General features: G+C 46.0%; 1 protein-coding gene across 28 annotated transcripts in view; it reads left to right on the plus strand.

Moving 5' to 3' along the window:
- KMT2C (lysine methyltransferase 2C) overlaps positions 1–19,254 on the plus strand; it is a 262,590-nt gene extending 243,336 nt beyond the window's left edge. For 20 of the 28 annotated variants that reach the window (XM_036356199.1, XM_036356202.1, XM_036356205.1 and 17 more), the window contains 10 exons: positions 786–925; positions 1,318–1,425; positions 6,477–7,596; positions 8,277–8,413; positions 9,389–9,531; positions 9,795–9,963; positions 14,295–14,411; positions 14,968–15,041; positions 15,276–15,384; positions 17,333–19,254. In XM_036356199.1, coding sequence (XP_036212092.1) covers positions 786–925; positions 1,318–1,425; positions 6,477–7,596; positions 8,277–8,413; positions 9,389–9,531; positions 9,795–9,963; positions 14,295–14,411; positions 14,968–15,041; positions 15,276–15,384; positions 17,333–17,425 — 2,210 coding nt within the window. In that variant the 3' untranslated portion in view covers positions 17,426–19,254. Of the gene's footprint in view, positions 1–785; positions 926–1,317; positions 1,426–6,476; positions 7,597–8,276; positions 8,414–9,388; positions 9,532–9,794; positions 9,964–11,219; positions 11,505–12,426; positions 12,465–14,294; positions 14,412–14,967; positions 15,042–15,275; positions 15,385–17,332 lie in introns of those variants that run through there. The other 8 variants (XR_004975247.1, XM_036356203.1, XR_004975246.1 and 5 more) reach the window with 8 other exon arrangements.
- Positions 19,255–20,728: the final 1,474 nt, after the last annotated feature.

A 20,728-nucleotide genomic window follows, 5' to 3' on the forward strand; every position in this document is an offset into this window, starting at 1 on the left:
ATCTCTCACAAAATGTTTTTGTATCATCTTAATCCTCAAGCAAAAGTGACATCTCTCCCCTGACTCACTGTGCACTTAGACTGGAGGGTGGTGTGCTGTGGGTCCTTCCTGCTCTGACGACCAGCATTCTCTTCCCAGCTGCTTGAGAATGGCTGCGACCCTCTATTTGTACCCTGGTGCCGTGCACATAATAGATACCCAGTATGCATTGCTTGGAAGATAAGATTTTTATTAATTAGCTAGAGGCCCGGTGCACAAAATTCGTGCACGGGGGCAAGGGAGGTTCCCCTCAGCCCAGCCTGCACCCTCTCCAATCCGGGACCCCTCGGGGGACGTCTGACGGCTGGTTTAGGCCTGATCTCGGGGAACGGGCCTAAACCAGCAGTAGGACATCCCTCTCACAATCCGGGACCGCTGGCTCCTAACTGCCTGCCTGCCTGCCTGATCACCCCTAACTACCCCCCCCACCCCCCCGCCAGCCTGGTCACCCCCAACTGCCCCCCCTGCCGGCCTGGTCGCCCCACGCAGCCTGCTGTTCAGTCGTTTGGTCATCCCTTGCTAACCCCCCTGCTGGCCTGGTTGTCCCACTGAGCCTGCTGGTTGGTCGTTGCTGTTACTGTGATGGCGTCCCAGACAATTTGCATATTCCTCTATTATTATTATAGATAAAGAATCATATAGGTCAGTTAAATGAGCCATTGTAATAAGTTGGTGGAGCACAATTTTACACTATTACCACTTTGTGTCATTGGTTATTTCATCACTGACGAAGCTCTTGCCTTCAGGTCTTTCTGGATACAAGGATGCTGGTCATGGAATCTCAGAGAGCGAGGCACTTAGAACACGGTGGTGTTGTCACTGCAAAGTGGTGGTTCTTGGCGGCGGGGTGCGGAAGTCTCTCAGAGACCTGGCCTTTGTGAGCAAGGTACTTGGACTTCCCTTCTCCACGGGTGTGTCCTGAGCAGGGCTCTGCCCCTTTGTTTGGTCATCCCCCGTGGTGACTCCATGGGACACACACTCCTGGGAGCAGCCTTGGCGTATATTTGACAGACTTAAAACCAAGTAGCTACAACAGACTTAATGTTGGATATTATGAAAACACATTTAAATGGGAATGGAATGTAGATAGTAAAGTTTATTTTCATAAATTCATTTTCTCTGGTTAAATTATTATGCTAAATAGACACGCAGTCATCTTTTACTTGTAAGATAGGAAGCTGCTTCACTTTAACATAGGATAAAACCAACAGCACATCGATCTTGTTTTATTAAATTTTGACGTGTTGAGACCCCCACACACTTCTCTTTGCTTTTCAGGATTCCTGCGAGAGCTCCGGTAGAGTGGAGAAGGACATTGTCTTTTGTAGTAATAACTGCTTCATTCTTTACTCATCGACTGTACAAGCAAAAATCTCAGAAAGCAAGGTAAAACCAGTAGTTTTAATTAATCAATGCGCATTGAGTGACTTCTGTGTCCTGGGGACACGTCAGTGCGTGAACAGTTCCCAGAGCTCCGGTGGAGGAATCTAAGCCGGTGCTGCTCAGGTTGAGAGCAGTTCCAACAACTCTCTGTCCATGTTGCCATTTCAGATTCGATAAGTTATTTGACGAGTGGATAAGCTTGAATTATGTCTTGAAAGTTCAGAATTGAATAAAACACTAATATTAAAATGTTTAATTTTACTTACTTAGTTACACATATCTTAATTTAATTACAACTATAAAATATTATTTTTATTGACCTTATCCCAACTGGAAAACCTGTTCACAAACACAATTTAAGTCTCCTCATGTATTTTGGGAAGAAATTGTTTTGCTTGTAACATGGTGGAAATGGTCTACTTCATTTGATTTTGTGTAATTTAAGTGTATCTATGTGTAGTTGATGCAAACATTTGTTTTTCTAGAACATTGTATCTGTTTTTATTGTTATTATTTTTTACTTTTAAACTTATTTTTAATCACATTTGACATGCAGAATTCTATTACTTTCAGGTGTACACTGTACAGATAGATTCATATACCTTATGAAGTGATTCCCCCAATAAGTTATATACCCATCTGGCACCATATATAATTACTGCAATATTATTGACTATATTCCCCATGGTGTACTTTACATTCCCACAGTTATTTTTATATCTGGCAATTTATATTACTTAAATTCCTTTTACCTTTTTTGCTCATACCCAAACTCTCCCATCTGGTGACCATCAGTTTGGTCTCTGTTTTTGTTTTGTTCATTTATTTTGTTTCTTTAAAGATTCCATATGTAAGTGAGCCATACAGTATTTGTCTTTATCTGACCTATTTCACTTAGCGTAATACCCTCTAGGTCCATCCATATTGTTGCAAATGGCGCGATTTCATTCTTTTTATGGCTGAGTATTATATACCGCATTTCTTTATCCATTTGTCTATTGATGGGCATTTAGGTTGATTCTGTATCTTGGCTATTGTGAATAATGCTGCAATGAACGTGGGGGTGCGTATATCTTTTCAAATTAGTGTTTTGGATTTCTTCTGCTGAACATCCAGAATGGAATTGCTAAGTCATATAGTAGTTCTATTTTTCATTTTTTTAAGAAACTTCCATACTGCTGTGTTTTTTAAAATATAGGTGACTTGCATTTTCCTCTATTAATTTTTAAATGTGGAAATTTTAGGTATTTTTAAAAATATATATTTTTCTGATTTCAGAGAAGAAGAAAGAGAGAAACATCAATGATAAGAGAGAATCATTGATTGGCTGCCTCGTGCACACCCCCTACTGGGGATCAAGGCTGTAACCTGGGCATGTGCCCTGACTGGGAATCGAACCTTAACCATCATAGGTTGATGATCAGCCACTGAGGCCTGCTGGCCGGGCCCCATACTGTTTCCCACAGTGACTACACAGCCTGCATTCTCACCAAGTGCACGAGGGTTCCCTTTTCTCTACCTCCTTGCCAGCACTTGTTGTTTGTTCATTTCTTTCTTTTTTTTATTTTTACTTTTTAATCCTCACCCGAGGATATTTTCCCATTGATTTTTAGAGAGAGTGGAAGAAAGAGGGAAAGACAGAATTAAACATTGATGTGAGAGAAACACATTGATTGGTTGCCTCCTGCACAAACCCTTGACCAGGGCCCGGGCCAGGGAGGAGCCTGCAACCCAACTGAGATATGAGCCCTTGACCGGACTCGAACTCGGGACCCTTCAGTCCACAGGCTGACACTCTATCCACTGAGCCAAACCGACTGGGGCATTTGTTCATTTCTTTCTGTTTTTTGTTTGTTCATTTCTCAATGATAGTCATTCTGACAGGTGTGAGGTGATACCTCATTCTGGTTTTAATTTGGGGTTCCCTGATGATTATTGACATTGAGCATCTTTTCCTGTTGGCCATCTGTATGGTGGACAATGTATTTTCAGTTATTTGCATGGAGGACAGCTTTCCCTCATGCAGTAACACTGCCCGTCATTCCTCCTTCCAGATTATTGCTCTCATGTGTCTTTCTTTCTTTTTAAATATATTTTATTGATTTTTTTTACAGAGAGGAAGGGAGAGGGATAGAGAGTTAGAAACATCGATGAGACAGAAACATCGATCAGCTGCCTCCTGCACACTCCCTGCTGGGGATGTGCCCGCAACCAAGGTACATGCCCTTGACCGGAATCGAACCTGGGACCTTTGAGTCTGCAGGCCGACGCTCTATCCACTGAGCCAAACTGGCTAGGGCTCATGTGTCTTTCTTTTTTTTTTTTTTAATTAAATCTTTATTGTTCAGATTATTACATTTGTTCCTCTTTTTTTTTCCCCCCATAACTCCCCTCCTCCCAGTTCCCACCCCACCCTCTGCCCTCACTCCCCACCCACTGTCCTCATCCATAGGTGCACGATTTTTGTCCAGTCTCTTCCCGCATCTCCCACACCCCTTTCCCCCCCAGGAATAGTCAGTCCATTCCCTTTCTATGTCCCTGATTCTATTATAATCACCAGTTCATTCTGTTCATCAGATTATTTATTCACTTGATTCTTAGATTCACTTGTTGATAGATGCATATTTGTTGTTCATAATTTGTATCTTTACCTTTTTCTTCCTCTTCCTCTTCTTAAAGGATACCTTTCAGCATTTCATATAATCCTGGTTTGGTGGTGATGAACTCCTTTAGCTTTTCCTTATCTGTGAAGCTCTTTATCTGACCTTCAATTCTGAATGATAGCTTTGCTGGATAAAGTAATCTTGGTTGTAGGTTCTTGGTATTCATCACTTTGAATATTTCTTGCCACTCCCTTCTGGCCTGCAAAGTTTCTGTTGAGAAATCAGCTGACAGTCGTATGGGTATTCCCTTGTAGGTAACTGAGTTTCTTTCTCTTGCTGTTTTTAAGATTCTCTCTTTATCTTTTGCTCTTGGCATTTTAATTATGATGTGTCTTGGTGTGGTCCTCTTTGGATTCCTTTTGTTTGGGGTTCTCCGCGCTTCTTGGACCTGTAAGTCCATTTCTTTCACCAGGTGGGGGAAGTTTTCTGTCATTATTTCTTCAAATAGGTTTTCAATATCTTGGTCTCTCTCATCTTCTGGCACCCCTATAATTCTGATGTTGGTACACTTGAAGCTGTCCCAGAGGCTCCTTACACTATCCTCGCATTTTTGGATTCTTTTTTCATTTTGCTTTTCCAGTTGGGTGTTTTTTGCTTCCTCGCATTTCAAATCATTGACTTGATTCTTGCGCTCCTCTGGTCTGCTGTCGGGAGTCTGTATAATATTCGTTATTTCAGTCCGTGTATGCTTATTTTCTAGTTGGTTCCCCAATATAGCATCGAGGGTCTCATTAGTTTTCTTGTAGATCTCATTAAGTTTATCGGCGGCTTCTAAACAGTTCTTGAGAGACCTTAAAAGTGTGGTTCTGAACTCTATATCTTCCATTGACAATTTTGTCCTGTTTCTTTGTCTCCGCATTTTGTTATGCTTCCTTGGTGCACCCCCTAGTGGTCTTTGTTCGAAGTCTTATAGTTAAATCTTGATTGTTGTAGCTAATTCCAGGGAGGGTTTGACCTCCAGGCCAAGTGGCTATGAGAATCAGCTGTGTCAGCAGTGAGAGAACTTCTGTCCTCTAGGGAGGTGCTAATCTAGCCTTTGCCTGAGGCTATCCGGCAAATGCCTTTGTGCAGGGCTTGGGCGGGGCGGGTCGAATAGGCTCAACAGGGTGGGCCGGAGAGAGCAGTTATGGCGGCTCTCAGTCCTGTCCCCAGGGGCTCTGCCTCTCTGAGTCCCAGCACCCGCTGCACACCTCGGAGAGAAAGCTGCACTCGCTCTGACCGAAGCCAGACAGTCCCGCTTCTCCCGTTTGAGTCTGGGTGGCTAAAGACTCGCCCGGATCTGGAGCTCAGAGTCTGGGACTCCCTCCCGATTGAAAACGCCAACCGCGCCCTCCGCCGCCAGCCCGCTCCGCGCACTCCGCACCTCAGAATTTGACTTCAGCACTGCGCCTCCTCTGAGTGTCCATATGCGTTTCTCTTTCCTCCTAGTTGTAGGACTTCCACTCAGCCAGCGTTCCTGAGGTTCTGTGTGATGTCCCTTCCGTTTTTTGGTTTCACTTTTGAAGTAGTTGTTCAAAGCAGCAAACTCCGGCGTTAACCTATGCCGCCATCTTGGTTCTCTCCTCATCATGTGTCTTTCTTGAAAGAAGATCCCAGGGACTCTTATTTTTTAACAGGCAGTGGGCCGACATGATAAATAAGTTTAGACTTGAACTTAGTTTGTTAGCCCCCTGAAAGAAGGAATGGCTTATCTCCAGTTTCTTTAGTCAATGCAGTGCCAGCCGGCTTCTGGGTTCTACATGAGGTGCGTCTTCTTTCAGGTACCTTGCAGGATGGGGTGCCTGAGAAGAGCGAACATGTGGGGGGTTATTGGCTTAGGGGATGTGACCTAAAGGGAAACTGTTGGACTCTTTCAGCTGCTGAATTCGAACCTGGCAGCCTCAGAGAACAGTTACTTGCTTATTACAGGGGACTTCTCCCTTCCTTTCACATTTATGCCAGTAATTCAGCCAAGATGAACAGACAGGAGGTTCAGAGAGTGGGGACAAGCTCATAAAAGATTATCTTGAAGCTCTTGGTTTACCAAAAGGGCTGTTCCATTGTACAAATTAAATTCTCTAGCTTCTCTACAGCTCCAGTTTTTCTGGGCTTAGTATGATTAGGAAGAGGAATGTCAAAGAAGGGTGAGGAGCAGAGCTGCTCTGGAGTTTTGGCTTCGTAGAGAAGGCCTGCGAGGAGCCCACCCGTAGCTGGCTCCCTTCCTCAGCCCTCGCTGTCCAGACTGACACCTTAGACGTCCGACACTGGCTGCTGTTGGCCTGAGTCCTCACCACTTGCAGACCCTCTCCTCCACCTGCCCGCCACACACTGTCACTCTCTATTGCTTGACTTCTCATTTCCTCAAAAACTGCTTTCAGAACTTGTGAATTACTCTCCTTTTTTTTTGGCCAGGATTCCATTCCTTCGTTGCCCCAGTCACCAATAAAAGAGACGCCTTCCCGGGCGTTCCATCAGTACAGTAACAACATCTCCACTCTGGACGTGCACTGCCTCCCGCAGCTCCAGGAAGATGCTTCTCCTCCAGCCTCTCCTCCCATCAATTTCCCTCCAGCTTTTGAAGCAGCCAAAGTCGAGGCAAAGCCAGATGAGCTTAAGGTCACAGTCAAGTTAAAGCCTCGGCTGAGAACTGCCCCTGGTGGGTTTGAAGACTGCAGGCCAGTGAGTAAGAAGTGGAGAGGAATGAAGTGGAAGAAGTGGAGCATTCACATCGTCATCCCCAAAGGCACGTTCCCACCGCCTTGTGAGAACGAGATCGACGAGTTCCTGAAGAAGCTGGGCACTTCCCTGAAGCCCGACCCGGTGCCCAGGGACTACCGCAAGTGCTGCTTCTGTCACGAGGAAGGGGATGGCCTGACAGACGGGCCGGCTAGGCTGCTCAACCTTGACTTGGATCTGTGGGTCCACTTGAATTGTGCTCTGTGGTCCACGGAGGTCTATGAGACCCAGGCGGGTGCCTTAATCAATGTGGAACTAGCCCTGAGGAGAGGCCTGCACATGAAGTGTGTCTTCTGTCATAAAATGGGTGCCACCAGTGGGTGCCACCGATTGCGGTGCACCAACATTTATCACTTCACCTGCGCCATGAAAGCACAGTGCATGTTCTTTAAGGATAAAACTATGCTTTGTCCCATGCACAAACCAAAGGGAATTCATGAGCAGGAATTAAGCTACTTCGCGGTCTTCCGGAGGGTTTATGTGCAACGGGATGAGGTACGACAGATTGCCAGCATCGTGCAGCGAGGCGAACGCGACCACACCTTCCGTGTGGGGAGCCTCATCTTCCACACGATCGGCCAGCTGCTCCCGCAGCAGATGCAGGCGTTCCACTCCCCCAAAGCGCTCTTCCCTGTTGGCTACGAAGCCAGTCGGCTGTACTGGAGCACACGCTACGCCAACAGGCGCTGCCGCTACCTGTGCTCCATCGAGGAGAAAGATGGGCGCCCCGTGTTCGTCATCAGGATCGTGGAGCAGGGCCACGAAGATCTCGTCCTAAGTGACACCTCCCCCAAAGGTGAGCCGCCGCTGGTATGCTCTGCAGCGCTAGGTACTCGGCTGCTGTTAGGTTGTGAATGTTTTTGGTCAGTATTTCCATGTGTTTTTTTTTTTATGTTTGTTTCATACTTTATAGAGTGGATTTTTCATTTACAAATGCGAATCTGAACTTCTTTTTGTGATTCTACCTTGCTCTTCGTTGTACAGTTTTTTAAACACTTGCTAGACTTACTCTAAATCAGAATATATATTCAAACACAGATTTGATGAAATAAATAGGAAAATTTGTTGATAAAAGGTTGGGGACATTTAGATTGGGGACCCTCTCCTTAATGTCACTGAGAAGGCAGCATCCATCTGCGGATACTGTTTTACTCAGCAGCATTAGCTATTCAATGCAGAGCTAGCAACGAGACAGTTTTGACCAGGGTTAAGTCTCGGTTGTCATGGTCACTTTTGATGTAGAAAGTACTGGGGAACTGCGTTGATGTAGAAAGTACTGGGGAACTGCGTTGATGTAGAAAGTACTGGGGAACTGCGTGAGGCTTGTCGGCTCCTCACTGCCTCACTTGGCGCCTGGGGTGTCTCGAGGCTTGCTCATCTTTCTGCTCTGGGTTTTATGCTGCATCCTGCTTGCCTTTCTGTTTAGCTGAAAGTTCATTTGTCATGCAAACTTTTTTTTTTGGTCCATCTGTACAGGTGTTTGGGATAAAATTTTGGAGCCCGTGGCTTGTGTGAGAAAACAGTCTGAAATGCTCCAACTTTTCCCAGCGTATTTGAAAGGAGAGGATCTGTTTGGCCTGACTGTGTCTGCGGTGGCTCGGATTGCGGAATCAGTGAGTGCCGACGAGGCGGGCAATGTGCAGCGCGCACAGTGTGGCCCTTGGACCACGTGCTGTGGGTGGCCTCGCCTCTCCAATGAGGCGTCTGTGTTCCCGTCACTCATGCCGTCCGGGGGCTCCCTCCCCGCTTCTCTGAGGCCCCCTGCACTTCATGAGGGTGCTGTGCCCACCCCTGACGGGGATGTTTGTGGCTACTGTCAGGTTACAGGACGCATGTCTTCTCTGACATCTCTCTGTCATCTTTTAATATCACAAGCGTGTTTGCCAATGAGTCCCTCACAGTGTTGGAAAGTTGCGTGACTATAAGGCATTAATTTCAAGAGTTAAAGCTCACTGATGAGCTTTCTTGGAAAAAGCTACTGAGTAATATGCCTCGTTGCTTCCTGTGCTAGAGAGCCCTGCCTAAATGCCGTGTGTCTAGTGTGCCCACAGAGCAATGTGCTCACTACAAAGGTGTCCTAGAAAAGACCTTAACATAGGAAGTATTTTACAAGTAGCCTTGAGCTTTACCACCCGCTCTCCTGGGACACTGAGTGTGACAGCCTCATCATGTCAGAGTCGACTTGGGGAAGTGAGAAGTGATCATGAAAGTAAACCATGGAAATGATTTGAAACTGTACTTACTGGTCATTTTAAAATTCCAAACAAAGACATGAAAGTTGACACTGACGTTGTGAATTAGTATGCTCCCGCGTTTGGGATGCTGGCATCCTCAGCCCTAAAATCCCACAGGCAAGCACGCTGGTTTTCTCCAAGGAGCACTTGCCAGCTAAGGTCTGCTTTGAAACGGAACTTGTCTGTTCATACTTTAGTAGAGCTGAGTGTAGGCTGATCTTGTTAACATAAGTTACATTTTGAAGATGTTGATAAGTTATTTCCATACAACTTGGGCCATCCTTTCACCAGCTCAAGACTGCCTGTCGTCTTAATCGATTGAGTTAACTTTTTGTCTATTTTGCTTCCTTTCAGCTTCCTGGGGTTGAAGCATGTGAAAACTACACCTTTCGATATGGCCGAAATCCTCTCATGGAACTTCCTCTTGCCGTTAACCCCACAGGTTGTGCCCGTTCTGAGCCTAAAATGAGTGCCCATGTCAAGAGGTTTGTGTTAAGGTATTTTGTTTTAACTTCACATAGTACAGCCCAGGGTTTCTAGGCGTCTTAGTGGTTTTGTGCTTGATTTGTCTGCTGCTTACAAACCCTGTGTCCCTGGCTGTGTCTGTGCCCGACCACATCAGAGGATGCGCCCTGCGCTCTGCTAGGCGGCTTCTGTGCATGCCCCCGCCGTGCGCGTTGGAACTGGCCGGGCTTCGGCGGGACTGGAGATGTCTTCAGTTCTCCTTTTCTTCTCTCCCGCTGCTACACCCTGCCTGCAGGCCTCACACCTTGAACAGCACCAGCACCTCCAAGTCCTTCCAGAGCACAGTCACCGGGGAGCTGAACGCCCCTTACAGCAAGCAGTTCGTTCATTCCAAGTCGTCGCAGTACCGGAGGATGAAGACCGAGTGGAAGTCCAGCGTGTACCTGGCCCGGTCTCGGATTCAGGTGGGAAAGACGTCTCTGGAAAGGAGAGCGGGTGGCATCTAGCATTCGGGAGAGAAGCGTCCAGTGTGTGGAAAGGGTTGCACATGGCTGTGGGAACGGGCATGTTTTCTAAGTCACAGCAGACTGTTGGTTGATAACACTAGCAAGCCCACACGCAGTCGCTGGGCATGTACATTTCGCTTCCTGAGTGGACAGACTGTGTTGGACTCCACACCTTTGCTCAAGGGAACAGGTAGCACTGGCCTCTGTGTACACAGGCGTCTTTCAAGCACTTGTGAGCAATCCAATGAAAATAGTTGCGAAGTGTGCTCCTGTTCCGGAAGCTACCTGTGGGATGTTGCACAGGTGAAGCCGTCTGGGGCTCAGCATGTAACTCCCTTCCTCACAGCCAGAGGCCGCACAGCGCCTCCCCTCGGGTGTCCCAGGCTGAAATCACCAGGTTCTCTGACCTACTCTCAGGCTCTGCCGCCCTGACTTCACCCCCGTTTCCCCATCTGCATCTTTGCAGACTTGCCTGTCTCCTTCCAGCCTGCCCCACTCAGAAGCCATTGGGGCCCCTTCACACGGAGTCTCCTCTGCAGGCCCTGTCTGTGCTGTCAGGCTTGTTCCTTCCTGGGAGCCTCTTCCCCCTCGGAAAGATCTTATGATCCTTTCTTTATTCTTGACTAGAGGCCTGGTGTGCAAAATTCGTGCACCAGTAGGGTCCCTAGGCCTGGCCAGCCATCGGGGCCAATTGGGGCCTTCCTTCTGGCTGCAGACCGAGGCCTGCCTTCATTCCACGCCACCCCCCTGGTGGTCAGCGCACATCATAGCGAGCGATTGAACTCCCGGTCAAACTCCTGAGGGGACACTTAGCATATTAGCTTTTTATATAGAGAGATATTTGGGAATTTAATAAAAATGTGCTGTGTTAGCGTCTGATTCCACACTGATGAGCCCTTTCATCCTGGAGCAAGTCTCAGGGATTTGTCACGTGCATTCTTTTCCCGCACTCCTCTGTTTGCACCTCTGGGCACATACCTGCCCCCTGAGACCCGGGATCTCGGCGTGGACTCCAGACCAGCAGCAGCAGCAACATGCTCTGGGGCCTTCAGCGCAGCCAGAGGGTCCCGTCTTGTATCCGCCCTTCTCACTCCTTCTCTCTTGGTTTCCTTGCACTGAGACTTCTGCCAAGCTGCTAATTTTTTTAAATTAGCTAAGCGCCCTTTCTGCTCTTCTCTTTTATCTGGTATCTTGTTTTTACAATTTGAATGCAGTGTCTGCCTTCAGCTGTTGCCGCAAGAACAGAGCCTCTCCCGATCCTGGGACGAGAGCTCCCCTCGGCTCCCGGCAGCGGTGCCCTTCCCCTCTACCTGACCAGCCATGTCCCATTTAAAGTGTTCCCGGAGGCTCAGTGCTCTCCACCATTCCTCTCACCATCACTGTAATGGCTTCGGCGCTACCTGCCTTCAGGCTGTCATCTCACACCCGAAGCGTTCTTGCCCTTCTCCATTCTGCCTCCCAGGTGCTGGGTGCTCCTCCCTCTGCAGCCCAGCCTCACTGTGAGCATCAGGGAATGTGGGTGGGCTACACGCTTTGGCATTGTTTTCACGAATCCTTAGTCTCTAGACCAGCCGTGGGCAAACTACACCCGGCCCGTTTGAAATGAATAAAACTGAAAGAAAAAAAAGACCATACCCTTTTATGTAATGATGTTTACTTTGAATTTATATTAGTTCACACAAACACTCCATCCATGCTTTTGTTCCGGCCCTCCGGTCCAGTTTAAGAACCCATTGTGGCCCTCGAGTCAAAAAATTTGCCCACCCCTGCTGTAGACCAACGGAGGTGGCTCTGTCCCCTCTTCAACGGCCGTGATGCTCCATGTTGTTGATGAGCTTTGATTAATTAAACCGTCCACCTACTGACAAGCATTTATTTTCTTTACAACTTTTCCCAATGTAACCATCAGTCTCTTGTATCTCTTGTGTGTTGGTAGCTGTGATTGCTTGTTTCTTCCTGTATCCACTGAGACTGTTTTCCCATTTGTAGTAAATGTTACAGCCTATTTATTTATTTATTTATTTATTTATTTACTTATTTATTTTGCCAGCCGGCTAAGTGTAGACTGGTATTGTTACTTTAATTATGAATGAACAACTTTTTTTTAAGCTTTATTGTTGAAAGTATTACATAGGTCCTCCTTTTTCCCCCATTAATCTCTTCCTCCCGGACCCTTCCTCTTCCCCACCCCCGAGGCCCTCACCATGCCATTGTCTGTGTCCACGGGTTATGCATATATGTATACAAGTTCATTGGTTGGTCTCTTCCCACCCTCCCTTGCTTTCCCTCTGAGGTTCAGTAATCTATTCATGCTTCTATAAATCTGGGTCTATATTTGATCATCAGTTTATTTGGTTCATTAGATTCTACATATGAGTGAGATCATGTGATACTTATCTTTCTCTGGCTTATTTCGCTCAGCATATCACTCTCCAGGTCAATTATTGCTGTTGCAAATGGTAAGAGTTCTTTTTTTATTGCCACATAGTATTCCATTGTGTGAATGTACCATAGTTTTTTATCCACTCATCTGCTGACGGGCACTTAGGCTGTTTCCAAGTCTTAGCTGCTGTAAATTGCACTGCTGTGAACATAGGGCTGCTTCTGTTCTTTCTGATGAGTTTTAGGTTTCTTAGGATATATTCCTAGAAGTGGGATGACTGGGTCAGATGGGAGTTCTGTTTTTAATAATTTGAAGACAGTCCACACAGTTTTCCACAATGGCTGCACCAGTCTGCATTCCCACCAGCAGTGCATGAGGGTTCCTTTTTCTCCGCATCCTCCCCAGCACTTGTCGTAGGTTTGTTGATGGCAGCCATTCTGACAGGTGTGAGGTGGTACCTCATTGTCATTTTGATTTGCATCTCTCGGATGATCAGTGACTTTGAGCATTTTTTCATTTGTCTCTTGGCCTTCTGTATGTCCTCTTTGGAGAAGCGTCTATTTAGATCCTTTGCCCATTTTTGAATCGGGTTGTTGTCTTCCTTCGGTTAAGTTGTATGAGTCCCCCACATATTTTGGAGCTTAACCCTTTATCAGATGTATCATTGGCAGATATGTTCTCCCATGCAGTGGGCTTTCTTGTTGTTTATTATTATTATTTTAAAAATATTTTTACTGATTTCAGAGAGAAAGGGAGAGTGCTAGAGAGAAAGAAACATCAGTGATGAGAGAGAATCATCGATTGGCCTCCTGCACCCTCCACACGGGGGATCGAGCCTGCAACCTGGGCCTGTGCCCCGACCGGGAATCAAACCGTGACCCACGCCAGCCGGGCTCTCGTTATTTTGATGGGTTTTTTTTGCTGTGCAGAAGCTTTTTATTTTCGAATGAGTGACTTTTCATGTTTGCCATAGGGATTTCCTCTCCTGTGAGTTGCATATTCATCTTCTGTCCATTGTTCGATTAGTAAGGACTCGCTTACTGTTAGATATTTCCCCTGCAGAACAACCTTTGGCCAACAGAACGTATGCTGTCTTTTTTTTTTTTTTCTTACAAAAGTTTTAATTTTTAGTCAAACACATAATTTTCTAGTCTTGGTTAAGACTATACTTTGTATAATATGTCGTCTGTTAGATTGTTTTTCTTTCAGAAGTTTAATTTTTTATGTTTTAGACAGTTTGATTTTCTTCCAATGTTAAGCAGTTGTTGGAGCACCATGTGGTCCAACTGCCCTGCTGTCCCTGCTGCTTTGTGTCCTGTTCTGTGTCCCTCCTGAGTCAGCTCTGAAATTGAACAGATACATCATACTCTTTTCCCGCAAGAAAGTAATTTACTTCACAGGAGAACCTCTAGTGTAGGCCTCTGTCCTGGGTGCTCCCGGGCGGCCCGAGGCGGACGGTGTGTGGGGAGTCCCCAGGCAGCGTGGAGCCCGCCTGCCTTCTCTGCTGAGAACACAGAAACTCATAATCCCCTACAGTGAGCAATATTTCTGTGTCATTAAATTATATGTCTAGTCCCTTTAGAGGTAGGGACAAGATAAACCTCAGAAGCCACGAGGCCTGTCTAGCTGGTGGGGTCTCAGCGAGTACCTGAAAGACAAGAAGCCTGATAGAAGGTGTGGCCGGCCGGTCAGCAAGGCTACTGTGTAAGGCCCTCGGGGTGGCGATGACGCAGCTGTAAGAGGTGCGGTTAGCGGTTCTTCAAGTTGCAGATAGCACATAAATAGGAAAAATCACCTGAGGGCAGGCAGCATCTTCAGCCTGGCTTTTGTATGAAAGAGTGCAGAGCTGACCAAGGAACTGAAGTATGTTTGAGAGACACACACTCTCACACACTTTTTCCTGCAGGGGCTGGGCCTATATGCTGCTAGAGACATCGAGAAGCACACCATGGTCATTGAATACATTGGGACCATCATTCGAAATGAAGTAGCAAACAGAAAAGAGAAGCTTTATGAGTCTCAGGTAAGTGTCACAGCCGCAAACAGCGGAGACGGGGCCAGAGCTGATGGTCGCGCTGGGTTCAGTTTTGAACAAAAGCCCTGTCTGGAGCTTGTGTTTTCCTCATCTCCCCATTAGTCTTCTCTTTCAGTGCCTGCTCTTTGCAGAGGCGTGTGTGGATGAATGAGCCTGGCTGGTCTTCCAGGCCTCCGCCACTTCGTTAATTGCCATTCATAGCGCGTGTCAGCTGACCGCTGCCGTCACATCGGTGGCATGTGACCAGGGGCCTTTCAGGTCGCATCAGCTTAGGCCCGTGGTCGGCAAACTGCGGCTCGCAAGCCACATGCGGCTCTTTGGCCCCTTGAGTGTGGCTCCTCCACAAAATACCACGTGCGGGCGCGCACGTACAGTGCGATTGAAACTTTGTGGCCCGTGCGCAGAAGTCGGTACTTTGGAAGAGCCCCACTCAAGGGGCCAAAGAGCCGCATGTGGCTCGCGAGCCGCAGTGTGGCGACCACTGGCCTAGGCTTCCTGGTGCGAGCAGACGGAAGAGAGGACTTTTGAGCTGCTTCTCTTTCAGAACCGCGGCGTGTACATGTTCCGCATGGATAACGACCACGTGATCGATGCAACGCTCACGGGAGGGCCTGCGAGGTGAGGCTCAGTCTGATCAAGGCCTTTCCTGTCAGTGGGCCCTGTTGTCATAGCCTTCCAGGGAGCAACAGTTTAGAGTAGATACGTCCCAAAAGTTTTATTTAAAATTATATTGGTTCTTGTTCAGTAGATGAGCAAATAGGAGTGTAATTAGGGAAAAGTTTTCCCTATGAGCTGCAAGTTTTTCAGGCTTCTTCTAGTTGGTGCATAGTTTTCTGAAACGGTGGTTTGCAGGTACATCAACCATTCATGTGCCCCTAACTGTGTGGCTGAGGTGGTGACTTTTGAGAGAGGACACAAAATCATCATCAGCTCCAACCGGAGAATCCAGAAAGGAGAAGAGGTAAGCCTGGGGGAGCTTTGCTGTGAGCGGATCCTGGGGTGTGGTTTCCACCTCTATACAGGTAACTTGTCCCGTGGTTTCCCAGTTCTTTATTCTGGACCCAGCTTTTCAGCGTAGGTCCCGTGGCACCACCCTGTCGTCTTTGTCCGACGTTCCACACAGCAGCATTGAGTACTTCCTGCCACCTCTCCTTGGTCCCTCCTTCATTCCCCCATCATTCATGTGGCATCATTTCCTATGTCTGGGACTCCTCCTTTCCCCCCCCCCCCCCCCTTACCCTGGTCACAGTTTGGTAGGATTCCTTTCTTTAACAATTAAAAGCCTGCAGAGCAAATCATGGTACCGTTGCCTCCTGTGGTCTCTGCCACGTGTGAGGCCACCACAGGGCTATAGGCAGCAGGGTTGGGGCACCCTCCACTCCAGGTCCTTGTATTCCCAGTTATGAGGAGAACACGCTTACAGGTTTTCACATCGATTTTCACAACGTATAGTTGCTTTATTATCTGTTCTTCAGAATGCTAGGTGCCGACCTTGACATTTCTTTGGTCTCCCAGGTGACTTAAGATTATTAGTTTGTTTTTAATATATTTTATTGATTTTTTTACAGAGAGGAGGGGAGGGGGATAGAGAGTTAGAAACATCAACGAGAGAGAAACATCAATCAGCTGCCTCCTGCACACTCCCTACCGGGGATGTGCCTGCAACCAAGGTACATGCCCCTGACCGGAATCAAACCTGGGACCCTTCAGTCCACAGTCCGACGCTCTATCCACTGAGCCAAACCGGTTAGGGCAAGATTATTGGTCTTGATTGCCTCATTTGTGTTTCCCAACTTGGTCGTTCACTAATGTGATCACGCATCACGGCAACTCCGGAGCTGGAAAGCTCCCGCTGAGCGCCATGGGCCCCGTAGGAGCCCTCCCGTTCGGGTGGGAGGGGCCCTGGTGTCCTGTGGGTGTTGGAGCCCCAGCCCTTTGTGGACAGAGCTATGGTATTTTGCTTGTGTTTCGGTCATCATTTTGGAATTCCCTTTGTTAAATCGAGAACTGAACCAAGGCTTCTTTTGCACATCTTCTAACTCGATGAGGAACTAAGGAAGGGAGAAGTCCAGCACGGTGCCAGTGAGCATGGTGCCAGTGCGCGTTGGTTCCTCCCGGGTTGGGCAGTGTTGGGGTTCAGGGGGTTGTACCAAGGGGGTTGTGCAGACTCCCAGCTGCCTTGACAACAGGCTTGGTCTGAGAAGTTAATAATTTGGTGACTCCTATAGAAAGACATCTTTGAAATACTAAGTGAGGAACAATGGGGGAGAAGGATGGTAGCTGATGAGGGCGATTCATCTCTGCCCGACCTGCAGTGCCCCGTCGGCCAGGGAGGGGAGGAGGAGCCTGGAGCTCGGGGGCAGGGGACCCGGGTGCTCCGCCTGCAGGGCAGCGTGGTGAGCAGTTGTGAGATGCCCCTTCTCCCGCCATCTCCCGCTAGCTGCCCGTCTCAGGCCTGGCTCGGCCTGAACATACTGCCTCCCATTCCCTCGGTCCCTTTGGGATCCCAGGTAAACAGCCAGGCTTGTTTCTTTCATTGTTTGTTTTTGTTGTGAATCCTCACCCAAGGATATTTTTCCATTGAGAGAGAGAAACCTTAGTGGAGAGCGAGACATCCATTGGTTGCCACCCAGGGTTGGGGATGGAGCCTGCAACCAAAGTCCATGCCCTTGACTGGAACTGAACCTGAGACCCTGCAGTCCGAGGGCTCTGCCACTGAGCCACACTGGCGAGGGCCAGGCTTGTTTACTTCTTCCAGAGGTTCCCCCATCACCCTTCCCAGGCCCCACAGAACCTCAACAAAGCGGGTCTTCCTGTAGCTTGTTGTTTGCGAGCCCTGGGCAGATGGAGGGAGGGGCCCTTTCTCCTTCCTTCCCAGCCCCTCTGACTCGTGTCTTTGCCGTGGGCAGCTGTGCTACGACTATAAGTTTGACTTTGAAGACGACCAGCACAAGATCCCCTGTCACTGTGGAGCTGTGAACTGCCGGAAGTGGATGAACTGAATGCATTCCTTGCGCTTGTCCCTAGGAAGAAGCGATTCAACACACCGTTTGGATTTGGCAGCAGAGAGATATTTTTATTTTCTGTTTATGACTGAAATCTAGCTTCTGGGAGTCTGATTTCCTCAGCCCTTCCCAGGGAAGGCGGACTCGGCAGCGCTCCTCCAGTGGCTGAGGTTACAGAATTACAGATGGTCCAGCACTTTTTTCTTTTTCTTTCCTTCTTTTTTCTTCTTGTGGGTGGGTGTTGTTTGTTTTGTTGTTTAGTCTCACTAAGGAGAAACTTTTACTGGGGCACAGAGCCGATGGCTGCCCTGCCCCAGGGCAAGGGCCTTCCTATGAATGTAAGACTGAAATCACCAGCTAAGGGACACGTCCAAAGTGCTGGCCACGGCCTTATTGAAAAAGGGGCAGGCCCTCTAATTTAAAGTTTTTTAAATAAAGTAGACACCACTGAACAAGGAATGTACTGAAATGACTTCCTTAGGGATAGAGCTAAGGGATAATAACTTGCACTAAAATACATTTAAATACTTGATTCCATGAGTCAGTTTATTGTAGTTTTTGATTTCTGTAAAATAAGAGAAACTTTTTGTATTTATTATTGAATAAGTGAATGAAGCTATTTTTAAATAAAAGTTAGAAGAAAGCCAAGCTGCTGCTGTTACCTGCAGAACTAACAGACCCTGTTACTTTGTACAAATATGTAAATATTTTGAGAAAAAAATACAGTATAAAAATAGTTATTGACCAAATGCTACCAGGCTCTGCAGCAGCTCGGTGCTTATAAAATGTTCATAGGGATGTTACAATATAACTTTGTGTTATAAATATGCCATTATAATTATGTAATAACCAAAATTTCAACCTAGAGTGTTTGGAGTTTTTTGGAAACCACGGTCAATTAGTACTTAATGTTTTATACACCTTCTGATAGAACAGAGTGTATGCCATGACTACAACTTTTATAGCTGTTTTGGTAATTTAAACTAAATTTTTCATATTATATTGTTGCATCCCTACTTCTTCAGTCAGGTTTTTTTGTGCTTACAATTTGTGATAACTGTGAATAACTGCTTAAAAGACACCCACATAGAGGCTGACTTTTCTTCAGCAAAAGTAGTTTTGATTAGAACTCTGTTTCAAGCCACAAAGAATCATTTAAACGTACTAGGATCATGTAGCAGGAACTCTGATCTAACTCTAGCCTTCTATTTAACACAAAAATTTGAAAAAGGAAAAAAAAAAAAGGAGATGTGATCATGGGCGGCAGGACTCCGGCAAAGGGTTTGGAAGATGTGATTTTAAATGTGTGTGTATGATCTGTTTGTTTACATTTCTTTAATAAAAACACTGTTTTGTGTTTGCTCGTAGGAATTTAATCAGCATTTTGAACCGGGTTAGCTTTTTATTTTGTACTTAAAATTCTGGTACTGACACTTCACAGGCTGAGCATAAAATGAAGTTTTGTGTGCACAATTCCAGTGGACTGTAAGCTGTTGGTATATTCAGTGATGCAGTTCTGAACTTGTAATGTATATGGCATGATGTATTTTTATCTTACAGAATAAATCAATTGTATATATTTTTCTCTTGATAAATAGCTGTATGAAATTTGTTTCTTGAATATTTTTCTTCTCTTGTACAATATTCTGACATCCTACCAGTATTTGTCCTACCGGTTTTTGTTTTGTTTTTGGTTCTGTATAATAGTATCTAATGTTGGAAAAATTGAATTTTTTGAAGTATACAGAGTGTTATGGGTTTTGGAATTTGTGGACACAGATTTAGAAGATCACCATTTACAAATAAAATATTTTACATCTCTAAAAGCCACCTGAGTCTCTGTTAACCCCTCGCCTGTTCTGGTTTGAGCTCTGAAATTGATGCTTGCTTGAAATTCACCGATGGTCTGATCCACATGTCAGAATTACCACCATGTTGCCATAATCAACTCAGTTCTCAAAGTTTAGACACAAGTTCTTAACTCATTGCAAATAGAGACTGTCTTTCTTGCAGTTGAATAAAGGGAACTTCAGTTTCGCTTTAGTTTATTTAGGCCTAATTAAAAATATTCATGGTGCCTTACTCCCTGGTATGAAGTCCTTTTTTCCTAAGAGTTTTAATTGACTTAGAAGGGAGAGAGAGAAACATCGATGTGAGAAACATGGATCAGCTGCCTCCTGCATGCCCCCCACTGGGGACTGAGCCTGCAACTCGAGCGTGTGCCCTGACCAGGAATCAAACCGCAACCTTGAGATCTGCAGGCCAACACTCCAACCACTGAGCCAAACTGGCCAGAGCTAGTCTATTTTTGTTTAACTGTTCAATTGCTCTCCTAGATTTATTCTATGTGGTTGATGCTTTATTTCTATAAAACTGAATGTATTTAACATTTAAGGAGGTTACTAAGAATTAAAATTGCTCAAAATCCCCCAAAGGATTTTCTTTTTACTTAGTAGCAAGGTTTATCACAGTTTGTGAAGAAACCTGAAGCCTTTTATGTATTTTTCCTACCTCAAGTAAAATTCTATGTGCAATGTGAAATGTTTTACATTTTTTTTACATTTTCAAATAGTTGATATATGCAATATTAGTTTCACATGCACAGCATAGTGATCATATGTTACAGTGATCATCCTGATATGTCTAGTTCCAGTCAGGCCATTCATAGTTATTGCAACATTAATGACTATTTTTGCTATCCTGTAATTTGTATTCCCGTGACTTTTTATAGCTGGCAATGTGTACTTCTTAATCCCTTCACCTTTTCATCCACCCTCCAAACCCCCCTGCCATCTGGCAACCACCAGTCTGTGCTTTGTGTCTATGAGTTTGCTTTTGTTCGCTTCCTTTGTTTTTAGAGTCCATGTATAAGTGACATCGTATGGAATTTGCCTTTCTGTGTTTGACTTACCTCATTTAGCATATTACCTTCTAGGTCCATCCAGGTTGTCAAAAATGCCGAGATTTAAATTCTTTTTATGGCCAAGTAATTTTCCATTGTATATACGTGCCACATCTTTTTTATCCAATTGTCTATTGATAGACACTTGTGCTATTTCCATATCTTGGCTATTGTAAATATCAACACAATAAACAAAGGGATGCATGTATTTTTTTTGAATTAGTGTATTGGATTTCTTCAGACAAATACCCAGAAGTCAAATTGCTGGGTCATAGAGCAGTTCTCTATTTTGAGAAACCTCCACACCATTCTCCACAGTGGCTGCACCAGTTTGCAATCCCCCCCGCAGTGCACGAGGATCCCTTTTCTCCACTTCCTCACAAGTACTTGCTGTTTGT

Source organism: Myotis myotis, unplaced genomic scaffold (genome assembly GCF_014108235.1).
Source record: "Myotis myotis isolate mMyoMyo1 unplaced genomic scaffold, mMyoMyo1.p scaffold_m19_p_25, whole genome shotgun sequence".
NCBI classification, from domain to species: Eukaryota; Metazoa; Chordata; class Mammalia; order Chiroptera; family Vespertilionidae; genus Myotis; species Myotis myotis.